A 25,075-nucleotide genomic window follows, 5' to 3' on the forward strand; every position below is an offset into this window, starting at 1 on the left:
GTGTGGTTTGGTCAAGTTCTGCCATGTGAGGGAATTACAGTCAGCTGGAACGCGAGTGAGGATTTCCTATTGATAATTACCACACAAACTAGATGCTACCCACTTTTACATATGAAACTATCCCTATAGCTTTTACTGAGATTATTTTGAAGAGCACATTAATAAGAGTTTACAAATCAGAGTTCCATATTATCTCTTGCTGAATTCAGTTCGTCAGTCCCATGTATAGCCTTCTATAAAATCAAGAATATTTCCTTGCTCTGAAATACTGGTAGTCAAAGCCTTGATTAAGGATAATAGGGTCAGCAGATGAGATTTACATTCCATCACGCATTTTTCTGGGCTGGCATTCTTGTCACTTTTCACCTAAGCTTCAAAATCCAGGTTCACAGTCTTTTCCTTAGAAATAAATCTGTCTTTGTTACAGCCAGACAAATCTTCATTCTGTTGCTGATTTGAAACTTGGCTGTTACAAGATCCTGTATGTCAGCAATTCAGTTTAATAATTGCTACAAATTCCTTTGAAATAAACTATGGAGGTTTGTCTGACATTACCCCTTCTGGGAGGCCATAGGAAACAAATAATTTTCGTAACAATAACAGTAATAGTCCTCTGGTCTGACCCTTTATTGCATAGTCTAAAAACTGCCTGTCTCCGTGCAAAACCCAGCGGGTACCTCTGGTTCCTGTGGTTTGCTTTAAGCGCTGCCAAGAGGCAGTTTTGCCATAAACGATGTGGTCCTTCCCTGGCCCTCCAAAAGCACTGCAGATCTTTCTGTTCTCCTTGCCCCCACAGTGAACTGTGCCCTTTGGGTGTCTTTATTCCGCTCCACCCGTCCCGCAGAACCTCCTCTTCCTCTTTGTGTTCCCTTAGTGGCTCTTCCTCCCCCTGGTGATTCTCCCTAAAGCAGACACCTCGTGAGAAGGCACGGATCTGTTCGACTTTACGGCCGGACTCGATGATCTTAAAGGTCTTTTCCGACCGATACGATTCTGTGATTCGGTGATTCGGTGACTTGCTCCTCGTTTACCAACTGGGCACTGCAGGTGGTGTTGCCGTGGCCGTGGCGGAGGTGCAGGGAGGGAGTCGGCCGGCCGCTGTCCCGGCCGTGCGGGCGGGTCAGGAGCCCTCCGAAGGGAGGAGGACCTTCCTCCGCGCGACCGCCTGGTAAGAAGAGGCTGTTGCAGTACTGCCAGGCACGGCGGGGACAGGAGCCTGCGGACCTCTACGCACCAGGGGAAGCCCGAGAGGGTTTTCTGCTGTGGAAAAGCGGACTTAGGGGTCTTGACGGAACCGTGCCAATTTTGCTGCAACCTAAGCAAAATGGATAGATTAAAGAGCGAGGTTGGAGAGGAGGGCCTTGCAAGGGCACAGTGAAGAAAAGGGAGCTGTTTTCAAACTCTTTTAATTTGTCTTTCTCGGAAAAACCCAAATTTTCTTTACCAAACAAATTTTCTTGTTCTATTTTGTATGGCAAAAAAAATACCCTTCAGAGACTGCAAGGCCCCTGAGGTTCACAGTATGCTTGATTCCAGTGAGACGTGCTGAGGATTCCATCTCTAAATTCAGGTCAGCTCGGGGTCCTGTCACACAGAATAAATAACTGTAGGCGGTTTTTCGATACTGGTATTGCACACAGTGTCATGCTTTCCACATTTGCAAATAATCTAGTATTGTTTTGAGCCCTTCATGGAAATGTGTTTGGTATTATCAGAAAAAGAAAAATTAGACACTGCTAACGTGGTAAAACAAACCAAGACAGGCAAAGGAGTCCAACATCCAGGATGTTGCACTATTTCTTGGATCAGATAACTGTGAGGCCAACATGAGTGAACCAAGCAAAACCATGGACGGATCTGAAACGCTGTCCTCAGGAGCAGGAGGCCATGGACGGATCTGAAACGCTGTCCTCAGGAGCAGGAGGCATGCTACAGGACCAGTAGTCCTGCTAAGTACCCCACGCCAGACCTCACAGGAGTCTGTCTCCTTTGACCCCTAACAAAAGAAGTTCATAAAGACTGATTTTGTAAATGTCTTCATGATAATTCCAAAACAAAAAGGCCATACAATTGTAAAATATTTTATAGCCATTTCAACAATTTATTCAAAACATTATGTAGCTGTATGTCCTAGATTTCCAAGAAACCAAGTCTAGAAGTCTTAAAGGAAAATGTACGAGAATTGTAAAGTTATTGTTCTATTGGATCAGAGTTCAACCTTATGTTTGTTTGAAGAACAGCAAAAAAAAAAATCTGCAAGACTAAATTATACTCAACTGTTTCTTGTTATACCAAAAAACACTGATTTCTATTATTAGAGAAACAAAAATAATATAAATCACTATGAAACTAATTTTCTGTTTTCTGTTTTTCTCATAATGATTGCATGAAATTATCTTTGTCAAAAAAATTATACTATTGCAATGTATTTACGTTAAAGCATTGAAAAATAAAGAAATAACTCTTATTTTATATTCACTGACCTCATTTCCACAGTCTTATTCTCCTGCCAAGCAATTCAACGTCACCAGTCTCATAAAAGGGCTAACAACCCTACTGACTTGATTGTTCCATAATCAGATACAATACAAATCAATCGAAATTAAGTGCAAACATGCCAGTAAATAATCCACAAGTATGACTACAGTTTCGATAGTAGAGCCATTTCTGTACATAGTTTCTGGGCTGCACCAAATTTAACATCTGTGCATAGCTACGTGTATGGTGGTTTGCAATGTTCAGGCTCATCCTGCACGTCACGTACTGATTCTGAACTTGGCACTGAATGTATGTATTAGAAGTTCTCCTTTTTGGAAATACACTTCCATTTGTGAAATGTTGTGGCAAGCATGCAGGTGCTGAACTTCACGCCACAGCAAGGAGGAAGATGTCACACACATCAGTGAAGCTCCTCAGAACAGAATGAGACAAAAAAAGAATAGAACACTTAGTGCATCCCTGTGCCAGGTACTCTATAATATAGGTGGTCTGTTTATGGCGTCATATAATATAATTAAATGTAGGGGTAGATAATGGTTTATTTATGCGTATGAAGAAATGCAAAGCATTTCATCCATTGCTAGGCAGGCTTCCACAGCTCTTCCCAAATATGGCAAAAACTTGGGAGAGGATGGAAAGAACATTCAAACTCTCAATTTTTAGCAGAAAATGTAAATTTTCTGCTTTAAAATCTACTTACTCAGTTGCTATAAGATACAGCATTTAAGTATTACGATTTGGGCGATTTTTCTTTTACGATCTATGCACTTATTCTCCACTTCCTAGAACCATGTAAGTACTAGAGGCATCATAGATAATTATATGCATACATGGAGGAAGAAATAAAATTCAGCCTCCTACTGGGATGTTCCTGATGTTAAGATTTCAGTATAAATATTAGAAGAGTGACATTAACCTGCAGCTTACTGGGCCAATGTCTGCAAGGAAAATGTACTTGATTTTTCAAGGGATTCAATACCAAATCCTTCTTTGTTCACATAACTGTTTTACTGTGCTACCACATATTTTGCAGTAGCTACAGCACCGTAGTCAAGGATAGACTGTGCACGGCATGCAAAGTATACCAGTCAGAGGAAATATAAATGTTGCTGTGGAGAAGAGAGTCATAAAATATAGATGAAAACTCCAATTCTAGTTCTCTCTTTAAAAAGAATTCTGTGGAGATGACAGAAAGGAAAGAAGTTAGCTCCTGTGAAATATGCAAAAGAGAAAACACAGGAGGTGCAAAGGTACCCGATTGGAAGTAAGAAACAGCAGAGCACACTAAAAAATTACATCTACACTCCAAACATCTTTGTAATAAAATGGCTTTACCCTTTGAAGATTTCACACATTTTCTAAAATACATAACTGTTTATTAATGTAAATGCCCAAATAATTTCTAATGTACTGTCTAGCAGTCTTGTTTTTAAAATGAGGACCATTAACACACACAAAAAATCTAACATGCCTAACGTTTACAACGGTTAATGAAGTCATATCTGTCTGCATCTGCTCTCTGAAGTTTGTGTTGAAGTTGACAGAAAAGAAGTCCATACTTGCAGGCGCGTCGTTAGGCTTTCACTGTGCGAGCGGCCGATGGAGCCCTGGAGCGCGCTGCCCAGGGCGTCGGTGGGCTGCTCAAAGCCCCGCTGGACGCAGTCCTGGGCACCCTGGCTCCAGCCACTCTGCAGCACCCTGCCTGCAGGACACCAGCGTGTCCTGGCACACTGGCTCAGCCACTCTGCAGCACCCTGCCTGCAGGACACCAGGGTGTCCTGGCACCCTGGCTCAGCCACTCTGCAGCACCCTGGCTGCAGGACACCAGCGTGTCCTGGGCACCCTGGCTCAGCCACTCTGCAGCACCCTGCCTGCAGGACACCAGGGTGTCCTGGCACCCTGGCTCCAGCCACTCTGCAGCACCCTGCCTGCAGGACACCAGCGTGTCCTGGCACCCTGGCTCAGCCACTCTGCAGCACCCTGCCTGCAGGACACCAGCGTGTCCTGGCACCCTGGCTCAGCCACTCTGCAGCACCCTGCCTGCAGGACACCAGGGTGTCCTGGCACCCTGGCTCAGCCACTCTGCAGCACCCTGGCTGCAGGACACCAGCGTGTCCTGGGCACCCTGGCTCAGCCACTCTGCAGCACCCTGGCTGCAGGACACCAGCGTGTCCTGGCACCCTGGCTCAGCCACTCTGCAGCACCCTGGCTGCAGGACACCAGCGTGTCCTGGGCACCCTGGCTCAGCCACTCTGCAGCACCCTGGCTGCAGGACACCAGCGTGTCCTGTGGGTCTGTGGCTGTGATTCTGCCATGGCATAGACTGCGCTCTCTTTCTAATGAATACAAAGTATTTACAGGAAAGACTGTAGTTAAATTATCCAGAGTGGTTACTTTAAAGGCAAAGTTTGGCTGGAAATCTTGGTCATAAATAATTAAAAGAATTATGCTAATTTTACAGATAAGCCACGTGACTAAACTCGAAGTAGCAGAACTGATTCGTTAGATCAGACGCTCCATGCACATTCCACACACCGTGAACAAAATTTTGGCCTCATGCATGTGTGTTTAAAGGGAGCGAGTTCTATTGTCATTATTACATCAATAAAGGAAAACTTGTTAGTGCAAAACAGATGTCCATGGTTAATTCTGTTTTTATATGCAAACATATATTATGTATAAACATTACTATATTTAGATTTCCCTATATAAATTATTGATATAACTGTTCTCTTATCTGTTATATAGTAGATATTTCCTTCCTAATCAAAAACTGTTCAAACATTCATGCATGAATTGGAATACTTTTCTAAATATAGACAACTCCAAATAAAACTAATGGTTGTAAGATACACATCATGTAATACTAAAGTGACACAATTTACATTAAAATCTGCATATTTAGTCTTTTTATCTCATACAGAAAACACTGAAAACAAGTTTCCAAAAATGGGATCATCAGTATTAGAGCGCTACCAATTGCAGAACAATTAAGAACAGTCTTCAAAATGATAACAGCTATTTGATCGTTGGATTATTAAATTTATGTTTTGAGGGTGATCTTCTTCAGGTTAGGGAGACAACTAGTTCAGTTGTGCTTCTAACTGTGGACAACGTGGACAAGAGAACTGAAGGTGCTTAGTACATTTTCATTCCACCATAAAGAAATTTAATGCTCTTTTGCGAGACTGCAAATAAGTTTTCTCTAAAACTTGTTCTATTGGGTTGTTCTGTTGGGGAACACATAGTCTCACCTTGCATAAAGTGGGATACTGTTTATTTTAGGGGCTGGTGGTTTTGATCATCCTTGTTGTATCTCATGAAGGATCTGTGCACTGACTGCAAATTTCTACAAGTTCCAGCTCTCAAGTTGTTGCAAATATTTTGGTTACAAACACACAAAGGGTATAAAGCTAATTAATATCTTCTGCAATATCACTAAACATGAGCTCTACAATTGACTCTAAGAGGATGGATAGACAGACGAGCACCAGCAGCGAAGAGCTATCCTTCAGCGTGATTTCCTACGCTTAGTTAAACCTCATGCCTGCATTTTACTGGTTACCAACACTTGGACTGCATAGTTATTCTGGCAGTGAATGACTTACCTGTAGGTTTTTTAAAATTCATACCGTGCTCAAAATGTTCCCATCTTTGAGTGGAGCTTCAAAACTAATTGCTAGATCTAGAGGCACAGGTCCCTAAATGCTCCTGGCCCTGAAAATTATCAGCAACTTCCAAACTGCTTAAATACATGTTATTATAAAATCTGAAGTTGTAATACAACTTAAATGACATGACTGGTGATAATTCCCATATTTCCATTAATATAGTTTATTTAAATTTTACTGACATAGTCGGTTTTGGGTTTGTTTTGGTTTGCTTTAATCAATGTTAGTGGTCAGTCTGTCTCTTTATATTACTGGTACAGAAGCGAACACAGCAATGTAAATCATTTGGAATTATTATTCTAACTTCTGTTGCTACTGAGAAAATGTATAGATATATCCAGACATGACATTAAATTTCATTGACGATCATATTTCACACTGCACACTAAGTTATGATGAAAATAATTAAAAGAAATTTATATCTTTATTATTGTTACTTTTTTTTTTTACTGTTTTATGGTATAGCAATCATATTATTACAGGGAAAAACCATTATGTCTTCTGCTGCCTTCAAAATTATTTTATTTACACTGCACATTGGGTATTTTTGCTTGTTTGTTTTGAACTAGTGTTTAGTTTTGCTTTCATATAAGTAATAGGGATGTAGTATAATTATATAACAACTATAAGAAGTGTCTGTCTTGAATGTGTCCCCTTTTCTTTTACCAGTCTAAGATCAAGATCAATTTAAACTTAGTTTAGTGCACAGGTGAGAATATCAGCTTACCTACAGTGAAGTATCTAATTTAAGTAAAATTTTGAAGATACAGAAAAACAGTATTTTAGTATTTTTCTCTTAATTTTGTTAATTTTTTAAAGTATTTACTACGCAACTTCTTTTACTGTGTTTGCTTTTAGAATTAGTTGATTTTCTAAAGCACCGCAAACAGTTTAGAAATCTCACAATTTAAATCATAAATTTTTATTCCAAAGATGAAAAGTTATTGGAATCCCTGGATACCAAAAAGGTGTAGGTAAGTGGATTAAGAACTTGATATGGATTGTCAAATGGTAACAGTTCTTTATCGCTTTTGTAGGACCAGAATTTTTCAACACCAATTTATAAGCAAATTTATCTTGAACTTTTAAATAATGGCTCTTCAAAAAGCTTTTAGACATGCAAAGAGAATAACCAGGGAAGCCAGACCAGGGTGCAGAAGTGAACAATGCAGAAACTGAGAAAGAGCTCCTGATCATACCTCTGAAATCTGGTGAAAAAGCCCCTCGCGCTCCCCTCCAGTGAACCACGGACTGGTCAGCACTAAGAGCACTGCAGAGGCCTCACATTGTAGACGACAGCAATACAATGTCCATTTTGTCTACATACACAAGAGATCTGAAAGCAAGACGCCTGTAATCTAGACAACAAGCATTTTTTTCAGCCTTGCTCTTACTCGTAAGATCAAAAGGAAAAGAAATTTCTAAACTGAACATCATTACACATAATATGACATCCAACGTACTTGTAAGATTCTGGTTCTCATCCATGTAAAATGGCATCAAATTATATTGTTAGGCTCTTTCTCCTTATATACCCTTATATACTCTTTAGTGTATATTAGCATTTGTACCACCTCTAGAGGAACAGATAGTGTCATTTTAATTATTACTAATGCTAATTATTTCTAAATGAGACATTTAGAAAGACTGTTAGGAAGGCGACAGATAATAGCATGAAAGTCCTTCCCAGAGAAATAGTTCTAGGAAGAGAAAAATGCATTGTAGTAAAACAAGAGCTGAAAAAAAAAATGTATTTCAAAGAAAAAAAAAACAAAAGCAAGGTCTTTGTACTGTAAAGACTTGTTCTGAATTACCAGGAGTGGGAGAGAGGGAAGGAAGGAAGAGAAGGAAGGGAAAAAAGAATCAACCTCAGGAGACAGGCGCATATATACGTACTCATTCAGTTATTCATCTGGTCTCACATAAATGCCCTTTCACGTCTGGAAAAAGGGCAAATTCTTTGACAGTCCTTCTAGAAATGAAAAACCATTTCTTAATCATAAATCCTCTTAGGAGCTAGACTCACATCCTCTTTCTCCCACAATAAAATCCACACTGGCCTCAAAGCAAAACCAAACCAGAGCCTTACCCAATACCTATTAGAGTCAATGAGAATCTTGCAGCGAGTTCAGAGGGTTTTTGATCTTGCTCTATATTAAATATTACTTGCTCTACATATCAACGTAAGACCAACATCTAAAGGTAACGACTTTCTGAGGAGGGATGAAAGTGTGTTTGACTTAATGAATGTGTAAAGCAAGCCAGAATTTCTTCTAAAACTTAGATTTACTATTTGTGTTTGTGATTTTTAGCATGTTACTCTGATTGTATTCAATGGGACTGCACTTCTGAAAGAGGTGTGTTTTTCTACAGTCTATATTGTGATCATCCAACATGCTCTAAAAAGGAATGGCTGTAAGGACGTGTATAGTTGAATTATCCCAAACCACTCTTTTCTCCGTCTTTTTTCACAGAGTACCATTTCTTCTGTGTGTCCAGAGCGCTGCTCTGCCAGAAGTGGAGGAGGTAGCAAGGCTCTGCTTCCGCTCCCTTACTCTCTGTCCCTCTCCCTGACTCTCACAATCAACCCATGCATTTTAGGGGTACAATGCAGAAATCTGAGAGTCCTTTCTCCCTTGCTGTAGCTCGTATTCACAACCTAACAGGAATGAAGGAATCTACCGTGATGAAAGGTTTTGAGGACCTAGCTTTGAAAGTTTGTATTAAGCACAACTCATACCAGACGTTCAGTTTGACCTTGTGGAACGTGCACTTAATAAGGAAGAAGAATCTTTTGCTGACGTTTACTCTCTTACATGTAAACAGCATCATTTCAAGATCAGTGGAGTTTGGACTGTGACCACAAAACATGCAATGGAGAAACAGATTGTAAATTACTTGATGTCTAGCAGTTTCCTGGAGAAGTAAACATTTTCTCATTTGCAGGGGACACTCTTCACAGGTATGAAGGCAGACCTGACCTATTAAAAGGTTTATACATCATTTTGTGTCAAGGTCACAGGGTTAATAATAAAAAGATTTGTATTCTGTATAAAACCTGCCCTAACATCAGTGGACTGACAGAACCTATTTACAATATTTAATTCAATATGATTTTGCTTTCCATTATCTTTATTTAAGCTTCTTTTTGTTACAGTTGTTGATTTTTTACTTTATGATGAAAACAATGAACCTGTAGTTGAAAAAGGAAGGCTTTGGCTAATACCAGGACAAAGCAAGGCACTTGCAAAACTCCTGTGGAACGTTTAACATGTGAACACAGGGGAAAAAATAGGGAAAGTATGGACTGACTTCAAATGACTGAAGTTCAGCACGCAAGAAGACGACCAGAAGAATCAGGCATAGGGAAAAAATCAGCATTGAGAATTTCATCAGTAAGACACTTACACACAATAAAAGTAATCTATCTGCTTCTAATAACTAGAAGACTAAATTCATCTTGTAACAACATGAACCTGTGATGTAAAAGATTCCAGGAATGTCAAAGCAAAGAAAAATGGAGCTGGGTTTAGAGGAGCGGAGGTTGTAATTAACTGGACTTACTCTTTCTCTTTCTTACTTGTTTAGAAACAAGTCCTTCCAAAAATATTTTGAAATCAACTAGTTGATTCTAGAAGTCCGATGCAAAGACTAGAACCAATACAGGCAGGCTCCTAAGTGCTGGAACCAGTTATCTTTTAGAACTAAAATATTGAACTTTTTATAGAGGGAACAATCTGCTTTGTTAGTTACCTAACAAATACATTCACAAAAATTATTATATTTCATTCTTTTTGTTCCATTTATCACTTCTGAATGAGCAAAACTCTTGTACAAATTTTGTATTTAGCTAGCACAAAATACCTTGAAGGTTATGGCAGTAACCAATGGCCCAGAACTGCTGTGAATGGTGCAGCATGCTGGAGGGCATGATGAGATAGATACCATACATTCGTAAGATTATTTGAGCTGATAAACAATAGGGGATGCATTTTAAAGGAAGAAAGAAGGCACAAAAGTGTTAGCACAATTTCATTCACCGAGAAGAAGCAATCCACAGATACGATAATAGAACAAGGGCACTAGAAAGCAGCAGGAAAGACAGCTTATGCACAACTACTAAATGAAAAGCTTCAAAGAGTTTTTCAAAGGGAATCACTGTTTCTCTTGTTTGTCAATTTGCCTCTGAAAGGGCAAAACACCAATGGATCCATCTTAAGGCACATCTGCAAAAGTTCAGCCGAAGCATAAAGAAAAAGAAGGAACAAATTGCGTGTGAAAGTACTGCATAAAAGCTACAGTCAGAAACCCAGGAACTGAGCTCAGCTAGATGTGTAATTGTACTGGTTTGCTTTGTGAGGCAAGGAGGCATAATCCCTAAACCCAGAAAACAAATCTCCATAAAAACTGTGTCCAGGCTTTGTATAAACATTTGAGAATCAAATGTCCAATGTGTATTTTGGAAATAAGTTAGCAATAAGCTAAAATCCTATGCTCTAGTAGCAAGGTGGCCATCATGTGTCTCCAAATTAGAAACATGTGTGTTTCAGGTTCGCATGCATAAGCAAAGCAACTGATTTTATTAGCTAACAGAGATGTACGAGATCAGAGGGCAGGTTTAAGTCTCCAGTTGTTAAAGCATTATTTTTAAAATATATGATAAAACAGTTTTTTAAAAAAGCTTAGAAAATGCTCCATCATTTAACATTGTGAAACTTCTTAGTTGGATAAACTCCTAATCTAACAATACATTCCTTCTCTTTTTCTAGAATATTTTCATAACAGTTTGTGGGGTAGGTTGTTACCACAGATCTGGGTAGTGCAGCCATTATAAATTATAAAATGGCATAATCAATGCTGCTTCTTGTTCATTAGCTCTGTTTTGAGGAACAAGTTCTGTCTTCACACCCTTCTAATAAGTATGTAGCTAATGTATCTCGCCATTCTAGTTTTACACCGTGATTTTATAGCTATGCTTTATCAAAAAAGCCATGGAGCATTTTATGGATTCTTCACACTGCAAGTGGAATTCATCAGGCTCTATAAAGATTCACTCACTCTGTAGAAAGAGCTACATTTCCCTTCCTTTTTCATTTTGGAAGAAGCTTTCTGTTGTTACTCTGCACAACTTGAAAGGTCAAAGCTTCCTAAAAGCCAATTTGACCTGATGGGGAACAGCTAAGGCTCGGATTTGTTGGAAGATCGCTAGTTTGAGAGCATTTCTAGATGATCTAGGTTCATTTCAAATATGCAGTTTCTCATTATTTAATACAATGCTTGTGAAATCTAGTTCAAAGAATGGTTTTGGCCTGAGGCAAATTTCTTCATCACCCCTGCTCTTTTCCCCTTATTGTATTATCCAGTAGGTCAAGAAAATTTTACCCCTACTTCACTCCTTCACTGTAAAGACTCACAAGAAAAGGCTCAAAATTCTTTCAGCTACCTCAGAGCTAGAACTGTTTGCAGACATTAAGGTCGTTTTTAGGCATGCTGGGACCTAAAATGTGATAAATCCCATTATCTTGTAGTTGGCTACACAGCAAAAATTTCGTGAACATGAAAAACTTGATTATTGCAAAATCAGCTTTCACTGTATCTCCATTTTCTTAAACTGAACTGTAACACAAAAAGGACAAGGTGAAGGAGGGAAGAAAAATTAAACTTTTCTTTCCTATAAAGGCGACTTGCTGTTCACTGTAACTCCTGAATTTTTGAGGCTTTAAGGCTTTAATCCAAGAAAGAAAATGTTAGAATTGTTCCATCAGTCAACTGAAGTATAATCCAAGCCCCTAAAACTGAGATTTAATACAATGATCTGTCTTCTGTTTTACATCAGTGTAACTCCAGGTACATAAATGGAGATACTACTGATTTACTGCAGAGTGAACTAAAGAAGAAGAATAATCAACAAATGTAACCCATATGGAATGCGAGCATATAGCTCACTTAGGTAGTTTACTTTTTTTTTTTTGACAGTTTTCTGGAATAAACCTAATGATATTGAAAACTGAGGCCTTTGTTATTACACTGAGGTCATTTGCTGCAACAGAACAAAAAGCCATGAGAAGGCTCTGTAAGCTGTATCGTTCCTTGGTATTAGTATACTGTTTCTAATGCGTAGTATTTATGTGCCACTAAATAAACACTATTGTAAAAAAAATTAAAAATCATGTTCTGTAAAAGAAGTCCTTAAATGGAATGGCCATGCAGGCTCCTTGTGTCAACCCTTAGTGTAGAGTCCTTAGGGATTTTAATGATTTACCTAGAACTAGGCCATGCAAACTAATATTTAGGGGGATTACATTTTCCTTCCCAAAAATCTGACATCAGTGCAGGTGAAATGGCTCTTACGAATTCCAGAGAAAACACTTATAAGTGTTCTAAGCTTTCTCCTGCTGATACTGATGCTGCTGAAGATCATGCATTTACCAACTGGTTAGATCATCTTTCAGCTAATCCTTAAGGGAAATGCTTGCTTGGAAAGATCTGATCGGACAAAATACAACGGTGTGGACAAAGGTGAAATGCCTTGCTGTCAAGCAGCAAGAACATCAGTAGGAAGCAGCCTATTATTTCTTGTAGAATAAGGTTTATTTCTGAATAATTTCTCCAGAAATGACTAACTTCAAAGTAAATATTAGTCGTAATGACTGTGATAAACATTAACTTTAATGTGTATACTGTATTGTGTGCATGACTGAGTTGTATGTGAAACCTCCTGATTATACAAAAAGGAGAGCTATAAATAACTAGCAACTTCAACATCTGCAGAACAATAGACAAAAGAGAAGATTATTTCCTTTTATTCTCTCTTCTTCTTTTCCCTTTTGCACAGAATTTAATTTAATAAGTCTTTCTTATTATTTCAGGTTTTTACTCCAGCAGTGCAGATAAAATATATTTCATCTTCACTGCCCTCTTTCTTCCAGAAAGTCAAAGAAGGACATGTATGAGATCAAAGGATGGGATTTAGTACATTATACTAAATTCATTGCTTTCCTACATTATAATTTACCCTAAAAAAATCTGTTATGTGAAAACTAAAGACAAAAAAGAGAGAAAAAAGGTAATATATCTGACAAAATAGCTGCAATTTCCTTATAATTAACTCAATTTCACTCAGAATGGAGGCAATAAGATCAAAGACAGACAAACAGTTATCAGCTGTGAATGTCTTTAAGTAGTTATTTTCACTAAGAATAGACATATCCTCCTAAACGTTGGATTCACCACAGCATGTAGAGATCTAGAAACAAATTCTCCCTCTAGGTAGTGACTTGTCACCTTCTGATTTTATTTCTGTGTCACAACAAAACCAGAAAATTCCCCGTGACACAAGCTGGAAATGAAAAGCGTTTTCCGTCCCCTCACCTAAAGGCACTGTGTGTCATCGGCAGGCTGCAGCTGGAAACGGTCCCAAGCTGCTCTGCCTCTAGTGTGCAGGTGTCTGCAGATGAGACCAAGACCCTTTTGGCATGAATATGCCTGTTAATCAAACTCAACAGCAGAGCAATTCTCTGTAATTTGTATATAGTAACTGGTGGGAGAGCATCCAGGAGGCGAAACCTACAGACATTTGCAATTCTATGGATTCTTTTTCACATACGTCCAATCAGTTTTCATATAAGAAGAAACAAAAATTTGGTGCAAAGCAATCACGTCACAAGACACACCGTGTTTTCAGCAAAAGCAGCAAAGAAAAGCTTAACGATTCACGACCCAGTCCTAACGTAGTATTCATTGCGCTTGACAGCTCTCAAAACAGCAAAACGTGTTCCTTTAACGTTCAAGCCTTACTGAATTTCCTGATTTCCAAAATTTAATCACAGAATGTGTTTTGTGAATATAACTGCTTTGAAACACTATTAGAGCTGTAAATACTGGATTGCCCAGGTACTTCATGAAATTAAGTTTAACCAAACACAAGCAAGGACTCCATGATTCTTAAGACCTGGACAAAGAACACTTGTGTGGGAACCCTGTAGAAGTGGACACTACAATCAGAAGGACTTGAACACGCATTTGTGCGTGTTTTCACACACTGCCCTTCACACCTGAGATCTCATAGGCTGATAACTGCTTATTGCATTGACCTGCACGGTCTTACTGTGTCCTCACACTCTCTGCCCTTTCTAAGCAACTGGTGATTCTTGCCTGTTACTTTGAATGTAAACGATATGAGGAAGGTACTGCGATTTCATCCTGTCGTCTTACATCATCTACCATAGAAGGACTTTAGCAGTTTATTAAAATTTGCAGGTCTTGATAATAATATCAGCAACGGTCAGTGACAAAATTGGAGTTTAAGTTAGTGATGTGGAGAAGGGGAAAATCCACATTAAAATGGTCAGTACAACCTAAAAACAAGAGTGACCTCAGAAAAGAGTAAAAGATAGTGTGGATAGTCACAGCATTTTGTAGAAAGGAAATGGAAAGAGAAGAGCATTACTGAGAATTACATCGTACAAGAACAAGCTGATGCAGTTATTGGGAAACTGGGTTATTTTTTGAAAAAAATCGTGATCAAATATGACAAAGTTTGTAAAAAAGTAATTTAGTTTAAACATCAGAACATTTCCCCCCTCTACTCAGCACTGGTGAGGCCGCACCTCGAATGCTGTGTTCAGTTTTGGGCCCCACTCCAAGAGAGACATTGAGGGGCTGGAGCGTGTCCAGAGAAGGGCAACGGAGCTGGGGAAGGGTCTGGAGCACAAGGCTGATGGGGAGCGGCTGAGGGACCTGGGGTTGTTCAGCCTGGAGAAGAGGAGGCCGAGGGGAGACCTCATCGCTCTCTACAACGGCCTGAAAGGAGGTTGTAGAGAGGTGGAGGTCGGTCTCTTCTCCCAGGTAACAAGTGATGGGACGAGAGGAAATGGCCTCAAGTTGAGCCAGGGGAGGTTTAGACTGGATATGAGGAAATTTTTCTTCACTGAAAGGGTTGTCCAGCATTGGACCAGGCTGCCCAGGGAAGTGGTGGAGTCCCCATCCCTGGAGGTATTTAAAGGACGTTTGGATGAGGAGCTTAGGGACATGGTGTAGTGGTGGTCTGGTAGTGTTAGGTTTACGGTTGGACTCGATGATCTTAAAGGTCTTTTCCAACCTATAGGATCCTGTGATTCTGTGATTCTGTCAATGAAGAGGTGGAAGAATGTTAGACGGATGTCAAAGCACTTAAGCGTGGTAAAACTTCCCTGTTCTCATGTGAAACATCATTTAAAATCAAAAAGTAAATAGCACTAAAATATTCCTTTAGCTATCAAATTCTGAGAATATTTTAAAAAGAGGTGAGTTTTTACTCTGTTTAAAGCAATGCTGCTGCAGGAACTACTCTGATTTGAAATTAGATATTTAATCTCTCTGTGCTCCAGTGATGAAAGACGAACAGAGACCAAGGTCAAACTGTAGTTACCCTATCATATAAAATACTGGAAAAGAGAATCAATATACAGCTAAAAGCCAGGATGTACCACTGCTCCGATTTCCCTTCTATGGTTTAACATAATGCTTGTCTTACTTGCACCACACTGGGAGCAGAGCTGCTTAAGACCTGGCTTTGCTGTGGCATTACAGCTGCTTGCTGATGTCGCAGGAAGAAGATAAAAATAAGTTCTATACCAAAGCCTCCAAGTGCAAAGAACTGTAAAATGCATTTAAAGAAATCAACTGCATATCTCAAAGTTTGAAAAAGCACAATTTGCATTCTGCATTTCTCATGTAAACGTACACTAGGAAAAATAATTATAATAGTAATCCGTTTCAATGGAAATAAAGTACTGTAATATTTATAGTCTGTGCCAGAGTTATAATGACTGTGGGGCGAGAAGTGAAGTGTCTCAGCATGTTCCACATGTTTTTAACACTGTTTCTAAAGGCTCTGGAGGCTATTAAATTTAATGAACCCATCTGCTATGAAATAGAGGTCCAAACATAATCAGTTTTCTCAGTGCCATATAATACAGATGGCATTCCATGTTCCACATCCCCAGCAGGAAATTTTATGTTCCTCTTTAAGTGCAGGACTTTTGTTTTTGTTTTTGATGTTTTAAACATCTTTTTGATGTATCCGCATATAGCATTTTATAGTGTAAATACCATACACAGCGATACACATGAAAAGTGTTAATTCATTAAAATAAATATTGCTATTTCCTTACAACATTTTTTCTAGTGACTTTGACAACCAGCAATTAGCTCTCTGTAGTAATATTCTTTGCCTAATGCAATCACTGAAAATTGCCCTAATAGCGTAAGTTCCAGCACTAGCAGTGGAGTAAAGCAAACATGTAATTTATCAAATGAAGTAGTTTACTTCAAAGCTGAAAGGTACACATATACATACATATATACGTGTGCATAGGTGCTATCTATGCTTATGCGTGCCTTATTTGTATATGCTGTGTTTGCATGGAACAATGCGCAAATCATTCTTATTTAAAGTACCCATTCTCCCACTAGGTCATTATGGACTTTATTTTCCTTTGCACGTCCCAATTTTCATTTCAGGGGTCTCCATTTCTGTGTTTTATTGGGACACACTGCACCGTGACTCTTGTACTGGTGTGTGAGCGAGGGCTCTGAGCTCAAATTTAAGTGGCACAGCATTCCTTGCGCTGATTAGCACCCTGCTGCCTAACATAAGTAAATCAGATGTGCTTTTTCTAACAAAAAAGAACAACATCCATTGTTATTTTGAGCTGCATCTGAACGATAATGAGTGCATTAATTCTATTCAGTTGAGAGGTTTATTCATTTACTATCTTGAGCACTCATTACGTTTTGACAGTTGACACAGATCTTACTGAATTTGAAACAGTTAATGTTGTTAATGGTAATTCATTTATTCTAGATCCAGCAGTAAAACAAACAGATTAGAACTGTTTAGGAGAAAACGAGAATACTTAATTATGGCAACTGGAAAATTTGGGCCACAGAACTCATAAAAGTCATGGCTCAAAGGTTTTTTTTATTGGGCTGTCAATGAAGATTTCCACAGACAGCCCACTAATCATCAGCGTAAAGCGATGTTGCACCTGCATATAAATACGTGCATAATCTTTTTTCATTGTGTGTACAAGTAGCTGTATTGATCACCACTGTTAATGTTTCAAGCACTGTCCCAGATCTATAAGATCCCAGTGCAGATACAGCAGACCATAATTGCTGGACCAGATGGTCTGCAGCTTCAAACTGCAATCGTGCTCTTACAGAAGCTTCGAAAAAGATGAAATGGTCAGAGCTGTTATATTTTTCCAGGAAAATTACTCCAGACTGAAGCGCTGATAAGAAGGCATTCCCTGGGGTACTTTCTACTTTTTCTCCCATATCAGAGTCTTCAAAAGACCACTGCAGATCTGTAGGAGACAAAGCAGAGCTTGAAGAAGCTTATTTTAAGAACAAACCTACCTGATCGAAGGCCTCATATCCATGCATGGGATTTTCCTTCCCTAACCCAATTCACTCAAATGTCAAAGCAAGAAAAGGACATTCTCATGGGAATCTCAGAGTCAGTCAGTGGTGGTGACGTTCTCTGATAAAGAGCTGTAAATTAGTAGAGATTAAGAGATGGTGGCCACAAAGGGAGGGTTAGAGCATGTAACTAAGTCCAAAGTGGGACTGGGAAAAAAGCAACACAGATTTCTAGTTTTTAAAACATTAAAAACAAACAAACAAAAAAATACTGCCTGTGTGTAAATTTTCCTTTCACAGCTGCTGATTAATGACATTTCCTGACATTCAGTTCTGCAGTGATTACCAATATTTACTTGCTGTAGACATACATGAGCATTCTGCACACTCTGATGCATTTTAACGCATACCAGTACAACAATCTAGAAGTTAGTTTTGAAATAGAGGCCCAGGGAACCTTTTACTGTGAGAAAAACGCTAATTATACCCACTTATTATAATAGCACAATTAACTTGCGCCACCAAAAGTATTTGAAGACGTCTCTGGGAGTAGAAGCTAGCGGAAACGGGGCACTATTTAATTTTTTTTTACTTCATAAAAGCTCTTCCGTGCATTGAACACAAATAAAACTGTGTGAATGGAAGAAGCACTAAACAGCATTTTTATACCTCACCAGAAACTCCTGGATGGAAAAAAATACCAGCGTAACAGCTTTCAGTCTGTAGGACTTTCTGTTATATCTCTGTACATCATACAGAGGATTGGACGTATACAGCTTCCCTTGCTTCTCTGGAACTGGCTCAGAATTCATCCTTTGACGAAGAACTGTATCCCAGAATCTAAAGTTCCATACTTAAAACATTTGGATTCTGATGTGACAGCTATCTGAGAAGCATGAGCTTCCTATCGTCCTACTGAATTTCTGCACAGAACCTGAACCAGAGGAAAAAGTATGCCTACATAGTACTTGATTTTTTTTTTTCAAGGATGAAGATGAATAAATTGAAATGGTTTGATCATATATGTAATAATGTAATTGTAACATCCATCATAAGCATTTCGGAAAGACTTAGTCTAGGCTTCAGCTTAGCAGAGCTACCTCAATTTACTGCCCCCATAAGGGAAAATAAGGTTCTTGGGCAGGTTGCCTTACTAACACAGTATCAGCCTCTTGGTCAGAAAACACTTCAAAAAAATCCCTGCTTCAAAAAAAGACAGAAAAGAGGGAGATATATATATATATATTTTTTAAGAGCAATTGTAGAATTGAACTAAAATCTGTAATTTAATGTATGTCTATGAGAAGGTGGGGATAATGCAAATGAAGAATCAACATATAGTACTTCAACACTGAAGAAAGGGATAAAGAGTGGAAACCACTCAGCATTCATATTATGACGAATCATGACCTGTAATGACTCAGAACACTTCTTTTTAATGAACTCTTAAATTCTGAAGCACTGGACAGTCATCTCAAAATATTAAATGAATAATTTGCTCTTTTTACACAAAGGAATCCTCCAACTGGAAACTGAACAGAGCCAACATGGTAACGTACGCCTGAATCTGCTCACAGCTTGAAACTAATAGCCTGAAGGAGATGAACTCAACAGTGCGTTAGATCCAGAGAACATAGTCAGGTACATTTATGAGAAACAAATTTTACCAGGAAGAGTCAACAAAGGTCCAAGTAGGTCGAATTATATGCCCCGATAAACAAATTCTCAATCGCAACCTTTTAAACAGTGGGAACTCAGGGGCCAGTCCAGTCTTTTTTTCTTTATTTCCTGCAGCAAAAAGTAATGTTTCTCCACATTCCAGATGTTACCATAAGAATGAGCTAAGGGCTTCTGTGCTTTATAGACGATTACCCATAATCCCATGAGACTACCTCTGTGCATTACTTCACTTGAATATTCTGATGCCCAGGCAATTTTCCTTTTTCCACCAATATATTCACTTGTATTGACTCGCTACAGATGCACATATGCTTAAAAGAAGTCATTGACCGCTTTAAAATTGTTCCGTCCCTGAGACACTTTCGTACTTCTAGAACTCTCTTCTACTCAGGTAAGAGTACCTTTGGAAGCTTTCAATTAGAAATCCAACTCTGTTTTTAAGCACCCATTAAGGTACTTTATTTTCTGAAGCATTGCGTACTTGTAGGCCTTAGTGACGTTGAAGCAGCGATATCAGATCCAAACGTGACCCACTTTGGAGGCAGAAAAGCGCGGTTGAGACCGGTCTGTTGGAGCGCTGCCCAGGCCTCACCCACCAGGGCCCACGGCGCACGCGTCCCTCTGCAGCCGCCCGAGGTGGCTCTGATGGCACCTCCGGGCTGCGCAGCCGGACACGAACGCGCAGCAAGCCGACCTCTCCTCCTGTTAGGCTCCACAATCGGGGATCATCTGCCTGTCCCCTCACTCCTGACAGCCCAAACACCCTTCCCATAGAACTGCACAGATCCAACAAAGCTTACTCACTTCTAGTGCGTATCGAACTGCTGACTAGAGAAGTACAAATGCAAACGAGACCAAGCCTACGGAAAGGTGTGGAATTTGGGATCCGAGGACTCTGAATCAGAAGGCTGTACACTGGCTGGCATATGTCACATACTTCGGTCCCAACATTCTAGCCTAAAGGCATTGGCAGCACTTAAGCTACTGTCCTGTTACAGGTCTAGCACTCCAACTGTTGTGAAGCTGACTTTAGAATTAGCCCAGGACAAGCCTGTAAAGACTACTTCTCAAGGGAATGACTCAACCAAGTTCAATGGGGGATCAGCCCAGTTCTCCACAGACCTAAGTTCAAATGATTTCAGAAATCTGTTGTTTCTCTGAGTCAGTGACACCTCTTAAGATTACATCACTCCTATGTCAGAAGACTTTTTTTTTTGAAAGAAATGAGGCTTTGAGTCACTGATAATAATGTTTCCAACATGAAATCCTGGGCTTAAGGGAAGAAACACAAAGAACTTTCTGATGGAGGGTAACTAAAACCGACCCCAGGAGCTGGCAGGTTACCTCCTGGAAAAGGCAGGCAGCGCTGGGGAGAGAAGAGAGCCCGGGGCAGAAGAAAGGCGGCAGCGTGGCTGCTGCAAGCAAGGAGTGGCCCAGAGAGGCCTCGTCTCAGGTGCTTTATAATCCCGCGGCTGTCAGAGCTGTGGTCCCGGCAGCGTCAAAGGCAACACAGGCCTGACATACATACAGGTTCCTCCACGTTACATGGTCTGCATCTGATATCTTGCCAGGGCCTTCCAGTTCTGTAAAAGCCGCACTTTTTCCTAACAGTGAGTGAAGCACCTCAGAGTGTCGAAGCGAGGCTGAGGAGGCCGCTGCAGGAACATTTTGCAGACATCCTCTTACAGGCGAGGTGAACGGACGCAGGAATTAGATGCCTTGTTTTAGTAGCAGAATTCTTCTGGGAATATTCCTAAATGGTATCAAACACTTAAATGACCTAACTTCTGGCTTTCACAGGTGACTGTCCTGGACCAATATTGGATGAGAACAGGCTGGGGCATCAGGGGAAATGTTTTGTATCCTGAGGCTGTTCCGGTCCAGCTTCTTTCTGTCTGGATCCTAGTGTGTTCCAGCCTAACGTTGCTTGCTCAGAAGCAGCACAGCGGGCCAGTTAGCTCTGATACTTGGTGAGAAGGGAAGGGTATACGCCATGCTGTTAGGCACGGGGACACTGGTTACAACCGTGGGTATATCGCCCTGAGAATCTAGCCACGGCTGTTCTGACACAGCTGGACGGTGAGAACATTTAAGCTGTCTGGAAATACACTACTGTTTCTAGCCTGGCAAGGTCCGGGCAGCAGCCACGGAGGAGCAGGGACACAAACTGTCTGTGAAAATCAACAAGTCGTGGGACGGAGAGGATTATTTAGATGGCACGTCCAATGCCAAGACACCGGAGATGGCCGGGGAATCTGTCCCTGAAAATAGCACTCAGGCAGCTTTAGCTGAGGCAGAAACACGTCTGGTTTGTTACAAGGTTCCCTTCATTGCTATTTCCAGAGTTTTGTATGTGACTACCCTAATTTATCCTGTTCCCTTGTCTGTGAGGTTTTTTGAGGGGAGGAGGATGGAGGAGGGAGGAGGGAGGAGAAAGGTAGTTTGCAACTAAGCAGATCACGGTATTCTATTTTTAAATCTTTTTGTATAGCATCCAACCCATTAGGGTCCTGAGTGGAGTTTTCAGACACTTAAAAATATGTGTGTGCATGTGAGTATGTATGTGAGTGTGCCTGTGTATATACATGTGTACACACACACACACACACACATATATAAAAAAGTGTGTATAGTGACACTAAGGAGCCTTAGTCAAAAGAGTGAGAAAAGAAGAACCTGGAAGTATTTCATTTTGACTGCAGTAAAACAGCTTTTGTTTGGATTTAAACAGTTCCTTTATTCAAGAACGTGACAGCTCGATTGTTTTTTATTTTCATTTTCTCAAGATTCCTTCTCTACGCTCCCTCTAGTGTTCTTAAGTTCACTTGCATTTACTCGCCCCTGCTGTATTCACTTCGTATTTCACACAACATTAAGTTGTTCATTTTCCTTAGCCTTTCTATAACCTACAGGAGAACCACTGAAAGTTAGACCAACTTTTCTGAATATTTTTCTCCCTGGAATGATGGAAGAAATACAGATTAACAGACAAAAGAGAGAGTAAAGCTGAAACAGCATTTTGTGCTTTGTTGGTAGGGAAAGGGGAGGAGTTGGTGTTGAGAAAGGAGGAAGATTTTGGTTGAGACACTTTAATAGAAGATTCATAGGCAAAGGACGAGGAGGAGAGTTGCACTAAAACACCACTTACGTGGATCTCTTCCTGCTACTCTCTCTAGCAAATACACAAACTCCCTGCAGCATACACACACACTGACTACTTCAAGCATATAAAAGCAAGAAGTAAGAACTAGGTTTTCCTAGTTGTCTCCCCATTTCATGGGATGCCCTGAAGGGATAGCGATAACAGGTAGTTTCTGTTTGTCTCATTCTCATGTTTCAATAAAAGAAAAGGAACAAAGGGGAGACTGGATTAATATGTTCTTTAAAAAAAGGAAACAGAGATAAGTAAATTCCTTCCGAAGCAATATTTCCAAGCACCTTTTTGTTTCTCCTTCATAACTACAGTTTTACTATTTATTTTACATTACTCTACGCGTGGCCAAAACTGAAGAATAGAAAAGACCTAAGCAAATGTGAAAATGAAGCAAAACTCTATTCCCAGAGTGGGTTTTTTTCCTAGAATATTTTTGTATTGATTTAAAACTAAACCTTCTAGAAGCATTACAGACTCAAACCAAAACAAAACAACAAACCTCCCCCAAATATAAAAGTGAAGCTGATGAGATTCCCCCACCTTGCCCCATCTTCATGAAAGTAAAACATTAAAATAAAAAAGAAGAAACAGCTTTGCCACTAGTCATCTGTGATCTTCTATTCATTATATTGAGTACTTGGCATCACTTGTATTAAACGACAGATATTTGCCACAAACTCTTGTTCTAAGGCTAATATACAAACCAAAATATTTTAATTGGATCAAAACATAATAAGAAAAAGAAAATAGATAAAAAGCTATTTCAGACAAACCCATGAAAATGAACAACCTTTATCTGCAAATCTGATGATTTGCCACAAACGATACAGAAGTATCGTGAGTGCTCAGTCACTGCATAACAGAAAGTTCTGCTTCAACTCTAACGTTTCACAAGGATGTCAAATTAAAATTGGACATTTATGACAATTTTGTTAGTATATCACCCATTCAATCCACTTTAAAAGGCGGAATCTTCTCATTATTCTTCCCCAAGACATCACAGTTGTCCCCTAAATGTTGATCCACCTTTATATACTAAAAATACTGATTCTTGTCAGCCTGTGCTTTTATACTGATATACTCACTGACACGCTTTAAAACATACAGAAAAAATGGTTACTCAATCTAATCAATTTCTGTTCAATGCCCATTTTTGATTAATAAAAGAAATGTACACTTGGAGGTCATAAATTTTAAAATTATGCTGTTATTCATGTTTGTTTCATTATTTTCTGTGTAATTTACAATGTATAAATATCTGCTAAAGTTCAGTAATCTTGAATGATTTACTTGTAACATAAAGATATCAAGTCCTGATTCTTACACTGAATTGGCACATTCCAGCAACAGAAACCAGATGCACAACTAGCGTTTCTACCACAACAGTTTTGCTCCTAATTCCTCATTATATGCAGTCAGTCTATAGGAAATGCTGTATCATGCAGACTTACAGTGCTGTCAATATATGCTTCAGTCCATACTACATCGTGCTCTTGGTCAATAACCTTTGGTCGGCTAAGAACATGGAGATATTCCATGACATTCTCTTGAACATCAGCTAAGGTAGAGATCTGAGTAAAAAACCCTGTGAAAACACACAATTCCAAGTTATAAAGCAGACAGAACAAATTAAGGAAGACTGCAAGAAGGAGTATGATGTGTTTTATGTCTGTCATGTTTTCTGCTTGTTTATTTCCAAAGAAGAAATGCAGAGAAGGAATGTTTCAGAAGAAGCAGCCTCAAACAGTAATAATTGGAGAAAACGGAAGTCTGTGAAACCTTTGGCCAATCTTGAGGGACTGGGTTCCCAATATTGCTATGAACCACTGCACTGCCTGTCCTAAACGCTCTATTTCCAGAAAACTTTTGTTGTTTAATGGTAAAGAAGTTTGGTTGTTTTTCTTTAAACTCTGCGTACTTTAAAAGTCAAAACTGGTATTAATTTTGTCCAACAATGTCTCATCCAGTTTGTCCAGTTTCAAGAAAGATTAGAGATTAGAACTACAGTAACAAAACAGTAGCTGCAAATGCTCTAAAACGCTCATCCTTATGAAATGCGGCTAAACATCAGATAATAGCAACATGTTATTTGCAAATGGCAGGTCACAGAAAACGTAGACTACAACTAGAATTGCTTGGCTTAGTGATCACAGCTTTGTTAATCCTTTAAAACATCTCCTGCAACCTGACAGCATTGAGAACAGCAGAGGCCACAGCTGTTTGAGCTGTCACCACTTCCTTTTCAGTGCTGAGATGTCAAGTATCTTTATACATCACAAACTTGGCATCTGGAGCCCACATCACGCAACGGTGACCAAGGACTGCAAATTTCAAGGCTATAGTTTCATCAGGCCTTATTTAAATGCATCAGTTCCCCTTCCTATGCTTTCTTTTTCTTTAACAAGAAAAGACCAATATGGAATTTTCATACAATTTTACAATTTGTTACCATTTTAGTAACAAATGCTACAATTTTAGTCTTTTGCTACAATTTTAGTCTTTTGACAAGATCACAACTTCTGTGGAGCTGGGATATTAAGCTTCAGCAGAAAACACGGCAGCTGCAAAGAACTTTTGAGCTGTGTTTATTGTGGTCAGGGCCAGTTTTGGCAAGATTGCAAGGGTCTGAATGTTAGAACTTTCGGATTCAATACACCTGCCAATA

At 39.5% G+C, this 25,075-nt stretch overlaps 1 protein-coding gene across 1 annotated transcript in view; it reads right to left on the minus strand.

Moving 5' to 3' along the window:
- Positions 1-25,075, minus strand: part of CACNA2D3 (calcium voltage-gated channel auxiliary subunit alpha2delta 3) — a 485,172-nt gene that overhangs the window by 140,925 nt on the left and 319,172 nt on the right. The window contains exon 13 of the mRNA XM_075514383.1: positions 23,862-23,995. Coding sequence (XP_075370498.1) covers positions 23,862-23,995 — 134 coding nt within the window. The remainder of the gene's footprint in view (positions 1-23,861; positions 23,996-25,075) is intronic.

This window comes from Mycteria americana, chromosome 11 (genome assembly GCF_035582795.1).
Source record: "Mycteria americana isolate JAX WOST 10 ecotype Jacksonville Zoo and Gardens chromosome 11, USCA_MyAme_1.0, whole genome shotgun sequence".
Classification (NCBI taxonomy): Eukaryota; Metazoa; Chordata; class Aves; order Ciconiiformes; family Ciconiidae; genus Mycteria; species Mycteria americana.